The sequence below is a fragment of the Nelusetta ayraudi genome, unplaced genomic scaffold, assembly GCF_046127955.1.
Source record: "Nelusetta ayraudi isolate G7.1 ecotype Tasmania unplaced genomic scaffold, CSIRO-AGI_Nayr_v1 ptg000170l, whole genome shotgun sequence".
Taxonomy (NCBI): domain Eukaryota; kingdom Metazoa; phylum Chordata; class Actinopteri; order Tetraodontiformes; family Monacanthidae; genus Nelusetta; species Nelusetta ayraudi.
In genome coordinates this window covers 532,501-538,655 of record NW_027466220.1, presented here as the reverse complement: position 1 = coordinate 538,655, position 6,155 = coordinate 532,501, and the positions used below count along the sequence as shown (strand labels likewise).

The 6,155-nt window shown below is 52.6% G+C and overlaps 1 protein-coding gene across 2 annotated transcripts in view; it reads left to right on the top strand.

The window, feature by feature from the left end:
• The first annotated feature begins 1,103 nt into the window (after positions 1-1,103).
• Positions 1,104-6,155, top strand: part of grid2 (glutamate receptor, ionotropic, delta 2) — a 393,648-nt gene continuing 388,596 nt past the window's right edge. For both annotated transcript variants that reach the window (XM_076014679.1, XM_076014680.1), the window contains exon 1: positions 1,104-1,661. In XM_076014679.1, the coding sequence (XP_075870794.1) occupies positions 1,574-1,661 (88 nt within the window). In that variant the 5' untranslated portion in view covers positions 1,104-1,573. The remainder of the gene's footprint in view (positions 1,662-6,155) is intronic.

The window sequence follows — 6,155 nt, the reverse complement described above, 5'->3', positions numbered from 1 at the left end:
GTTGGTTCATCTGTCTGTCACATCTCTGGACGCCCCCCAGCCTCCCTTTAGAGCACCCCCCCCCCCCCCTTCCTCCCAGACGGTATGGATTCACCCCGGCTGCTCAGAGTCGCTGCCTCCCTCCCCCCTCCCAACTTCCTCCTCCCAATCTCTGTCCGTCCCTCCCTCCCTCTCTCCCTCTCTCTCCCTCTCTCTCCCTCTCTCCCTCTCCCTCTCTCTCTCCCTCCCTCTCTCTCTCACTCCCACACGGACGCCGCGGCAGAGCTCCTCTTCACCAGCCAACGTGCGTGCCGGCGGCTGACGCGAGTACCCGCATACAGAGTGCGGAGCGTCGTTGCGCGCATCCTCGGTTCATTGCTGCCCCCCCTCCCAACGAAAAAAAAGAAGAGAAAAAAAAGAAAAGAAAAAGCCACCAGCTTGTATCTCCCTCATCCCCCTTTAAGATCCGCAGCTTTATTTTTTGGGATTATTATATATATTTTTTGGCCGACATATGCGCGCAAGGTCCCTCCATCCCGACGACCCTCTGGACTCCACGGGGAAACGGCGGACACGTTTCGGAATAAGGCGTCCGTCCCTCCACAGCGGTGCCATGTGACCAGGCTTCTTCATCATCTGGCCGTCTGGTCTCCTCTCCGTCCGTCCGTCCGTCCGTCTGTCCGTCACAACTCCTCGCCCGCTGCGTTCTGGCGTCGGTGATCTTCACAGTGCGGACTGCTGCTGCTGCTGCTGCTGCTGCTGCGCGAGGAGAAGAGAAGAGAAGAGAAGAGAAGAGAAGAGAAGAGAAGGAGGAAAAGCCCCACAGCACAGAGCTCCTGGTGAAGATGGAAGTTTTGGCCGCTGGCTGGGTCCGCTGAGGCTGCTGCTGCCGCTTCTGCTGCTCCTGCTGCTGGTTGGGTGATTGGTGCAGAAGGTTGTGTGCGTGTAGGGGGGAGAAACTGCGTCGCAAGGTCTACGAGGCGAGGAATCACGGCTCATTAAGACGGGACCGGCTTTTCCAACCAAAACCAGGTTCTTATCCCCCCCCCCCCCCTTCCCCCCCGCCACCAACACCACGCCACCAAACGGTTAAAGATTGATTCGGCAAACGAGCCGCAGCCTCCTCCATCCAGCCTCCTCATCCTGCCTCCTCCAGCCGCATCACTTCGCCCCGAACGCGGCGGCAGCGGCGCCTTGTTGGATGCGCTCATCGCCCCCGGAGATGATTTAACGTTGGGATTTCAACAGGGTGCCGGTGCGCGACTCCCCGGGATTCTCGTGTGATTTGCGTCCTCCTGCGGACAATCAACACATTCACTTCGTCTCCGGACACGTATTCGGACCGGCAAGGATTCCCCTCCTCCTCCTCCTCCTCCTCCTCCTCCTCCTCCTCCTCCACCTCCTCCTCCTCGCAGATGGACTAAAAAAAGAAGAAGCAGAAGCTTCCTCTGGATTTTTTTTTTAATTTTTAATTTTTGGTGGCGGGGGGAGTCTGGTTGGCTCTGACTCGCAGAGCTGTGCGTGCGCGTGTGTGTGTACGTGCGTTGATGTGTTGTGCTTGAATTTGGGAGGAAAACAACGTCTCGTGGACAACATGAAAGTTATGAGGGTTTTGTTGCTCGCCGCGGTTTTCTGGAGCCACGAGTGGAAGTCGGCGCTCTCGGATTCGATCATCCACATCGGTGAGTTGCTGCCCCCCCCCTCCCCAAACCCTCTCCATCATCATCCTCCTCCTCTTCTTCTTCTTCCCCTGCTACGATCCGCGGCCGCGGCGAGCATCTCCGCGCGCGTCTCTCTCTGAGGGAACAGACCGGAGGTCTCAGCCTCGACGCGCCGCCGCCGGTGGTTCGGTTTGACGGCCGTCGGCATCCAGCGGAGCTCCGCTGTCACGGTGGACGAGACGAGAGCACGAGAGGCGCCACACCGGGAGATGGACCCTGGGCTTTGTGGAACGTGCGCTTTCGTAGGCGGCATCGCTGCTGAATGGGAGAGAGAGGGATAAAAGAAAAGAGAAAAAACCCCGCACAACTAAGAATCTGTCATGCGCAACGGAGAGAGAGAGAGAGAGAGAGAGAGAGAGAGAGAGAGAGAGAGAGAGAGAGAGAGAGAATGAAGTTGGCGTTCATTTTGGGGCTCGACGTCGCTCCCGGTGGACGTCGCCGCATCTCTTGATCGACAAAGCGCAACGTTTTTTTTCTCTTTACCCTCTTCACGCGTGCACGCGCAATGCCCACCCCTCCAAAAAATATAAAAAAGAAAAAGAAAGAAAATTCCCCCCCGAAACAGGTGGTTTGAGGGCTGTGCGTGATGTTTGAAGGGTTGCTGAGGGTGGCAGCGAGTGCTCGCTGTTCCTGGAGCGCCGTGGCATCATGGTGAGCCACTGCAGTGCCAAGATGAAAGAGGAGGGGGAGAGATTAACAAAAAAATAAATGGTTTTGTGTCCCGGCAGCGTCTTTTCCCGGTACCCTCCGCCACCATCGGCAAAGTGTGGCACTGTTGTGTTGAGTGTGATTATGACATGGCGAACCAGCGCCCCCAGCCCTGAGAGAGAGAGAGAGAGAGAGAGAGAGAGAGAGAGAGAGAGAGAGAGAGAGAGAGAGAGAGAGAGAGAGAGAGAGAGAGAGAGAGAGAGAGAGAGAGAGAGAGAGAGAGAGAGAGAGGAGAGAGAGAGAGAGAGAGAGAGAGAGAGAGAGAGAGAACACAGCAACAGTGCACAACTCACGGCCTCGAGTGGGTGATAGACCTGACACACACACACACACACACACACACACACAGTCAGGTGGATGAGCACCTGTCCAGCACTGATCTGACCGCAGCTCACGGCTGTGTCGTCGGTGCTCGTAGTTTAGCGGGCAGCTCTCCACTCGGTATAAACGGGTGAAACGCCGTGAAGCAGCAGCAGCAGCAGCAGCAGCAGCAGCAGTGGCGTAATCTACTGCATTAGCCTGCCAAGCAGGGAGGACCAGCCCGTTTGATCCACTTACGGGCCACAGTCAGCTGATTTATGGAGCAGAGGAGGCCAATTTAGCAGGCCACCTCCATGCCAGCAGCCAGGAGATCGTTGGATCGGGACGAGGTCTTCGCCGGGCTCCAGACCAGCGTTGATGCTCTGTATTAGGCTAACAGCCTCAGCTTCGGCCAACTGTGATGTGATTTATACAGGTCAGAGACAGCGTGAGGGTGTGCGCATCATCTGGTTTGTAGATGGTCGGCTGGACGATCGGACCCTCTGCCAGGTTAAGCGATGCGAGTCGGGCCTCCTGATCCTGGTCTTCTCACTTGGTTGCATTTCCTGCACGGCAGAACAGAAAGATTATCAAACTAGTAGAAATGGCAGCAGACAAGAAGCCCTTTGGTGTTTCTTAGTAAGACACTGATTCTGAGATGACGGACGGTGGTTCCTTTCTTTTCCTTTTTCCAACGACCAGCATTGGTGAGAAGACTTAAAACCCTTTTATAATGAGAGACTTTTAGCAAGGCGAAGCTCCTCAGGCATGAAGGCTAACCACTGCAGCCCTTGTTAGCTGCTCCATCTGGGTTGAACCTCTATATGTGGACACGGATTGTTTCTATTCTTTATATGTAGGTCAACATTATTATCGTGTGGAGTCGTGGTGTCTCGTTGGCGCTGGCTTCCTGGCTGGATTATGGGAATGGGAAACAACGTGTTAGTTAACTCTATGTTTTTTTGCTGCATTGGTTCCAGAGTTTAGATTGAGCGAATGACATGAAACGATGCCTCGTCGTCAGTTGTTCTTGCGAGCCGCTCTTAAAATATCTAAAGGACTCCTGGATTTTACCCAGAGCGGCAGGAAGGGATTCTAGACCCGTGAGGACCCGACTAAGTCTTCCCACAACATCGATTGGATCTTCCCCTCAGGCAGAGTTTAGACCAAATCCAGCGCACTGAACAATCCCAGATTGGTAAATGCAGCAGTCGTGCTGCCCCATGCAATTAACATTATAAGATCCGTCCTGTGACATACTGCGAGGTTAGTTATGCCGGCACCGGCGTACAGTAGCTTGCTCTTTGATGTGATTGGCAGCTGCAGCCTGGTGGGAACGGTGGAGCCGAATACGTTAAACCAGTTTCAGCTGGAGCCGTCGAAAGCTGGCGAGAATTTCAGTCCACTGAAAATGTCCAAATGGAAACTTGGGATACTTGCGAATTGATGCAAACAAATCATTTACTTGTTAACAATAGTTTTCTTTCTTTAAAAACAAACAAGCAAATGTTTTTCAAAAAGTAGCACTGGGACCACTTCAAAGGCTCCATCCATTCAAGGTTCCATGAGAAGTAATGAATGACCTGCTTTTCCCATCCTGCTGCAGCGCCCCTGCAGGCAGGCAGTTCTTGAAGCAGTTCATTTGCACCCCCCGCCCTCCCCAACCCCCCATTTTATGGTTCAGTCCATAATTGTACTCAAAGTGAACCGTAAACATAAAGTCGGGCAGGTTCACCGCTGCATTGGAGCCGCCATGGGGTGAAATTAGGCTCTGCAGACGGCGGATTTAGCAAAGTGGAAGTTCTCCAATCACCACCAGTTTGCAACATAATCCATACAAATCCCGGATACACGGCGGTGGAGCACATCTAGTGACACGGATAATGAGCCAACCAGACGGTTTCTCCTTGACCTCGTAGTGGAAACCAGTCAACGGGCTCCAATTAGTGGAAAAGACAGTAAATGCCGTCTGTGCGCTTTATTGGTGGGCAGAACGTGTCCGTGGCCAGATACGGCTTCATTTACGCGCCTTTTGCCTCCTCCGCCTGCATAAACAGTCGCGTGGCGGGCCGCGGGCTTCCCGAGATGGGATCAGCCTCGGCGGCCGGCTGTTTGCCGCGATATTAGTCAATGTGCCTTTTTCTCCTCTCGCGGCTCCCCACCTGTGTTTCTAATCAATAGTTAATTTCCCTGCGAGCCACAAGTAGTTTGAATCACAGCGAACGCTTCTCACCCAAAACATCATTCCCCCCCCCCCCCCCCCCGCCCCTTCCTCACATTGTTCCTCATCTAGATTCAACCTGTAACTCATTCCCTGCCGCACCCCCGACTTCTCCAGCCAGCCTCGGAAAAGATGCAGATAAATCCGACGGTACCGTACAAAACAGAGGGCGACGGTTTGCCATCATTTATTTTTCATACTACTTTTGCACATTTCGCAAGCGGCGCGAGGCAGCTTCCATCTTTGGGTCTCGATCCTGTTCATTTCACTCCACCCCTCCGTCTGCCCTCACAGCGCTGACCTGTCTCTGTGTTTGAGCGTGTGCACGTGTGGGTGCGCGCGTCATATTGACTTAGTAGTGCACGAGGGCCGGGAAAAAAAAAAAAAAAAAAGTACTATTGCAGCAGGCGCATCACATTGACATGTCAGAAGTAAATCCCTCTTTAATCTCTTTGTTGCTGCTAAAGATGGAATGAGGGAACAAAGAGGAAGAGAGAGGTGAATATCAAAGGCAGAAGAGATGGAAGACCCGAAGGAAAAGAAGGGGATTGCCGGCCCTTTTTAGCTACTAAAAAAAACCTACGAAAAAACCCTATTGCACGACAGTGTTGATTTATTTCACGGATGCTGTCACGGATGCATCAGCTAACACGTATATTGAACTACTAGTTCTTTTTTTCAGCTGTGGTTGCAAAAAATATTTCCGTTATGATTGGAAAGCAGACGCCGGGTGAGTCAGCCGGCGTTCCGGTGCACCTCCGCAGCCTGACACAAGGTGGCTGGGAGGAATCGACGACTAAACTATCTGAAGATGAATTCACAATTCAAAAAGAAAGAAAAAAAATATTTTATACTTTTGTGTTGAGGGCAAAAAAGACAAAAAACCCCACCTCGAGCAAAGTTGTACAAACATGCAGGCGATCAATCAACAAACAAAGAACAAAGGCTGCGCGTTATTTGATGTAGCGGTTGGATCGCAGTGACTCGGTGAGTCCTTGCCTAAGGCCCCCCCATCCCCCCAACGAGATTCTTAGCCGTGATTGGCCAGGTTGTCTTTTGCCCTCCGAGCTACGTTGGGAATTTATTCAGCCTCACACCCACCAGCAAATCACTCGTGACTCAACCTGAGCTAATTAGATACGATAAATAAATGAACTCCAAGACACAAAAGACACAGCTTTGTTTTTTTTTTTCCTTCCAACTTGGTGCAGGGCTTCCTCTGAGGG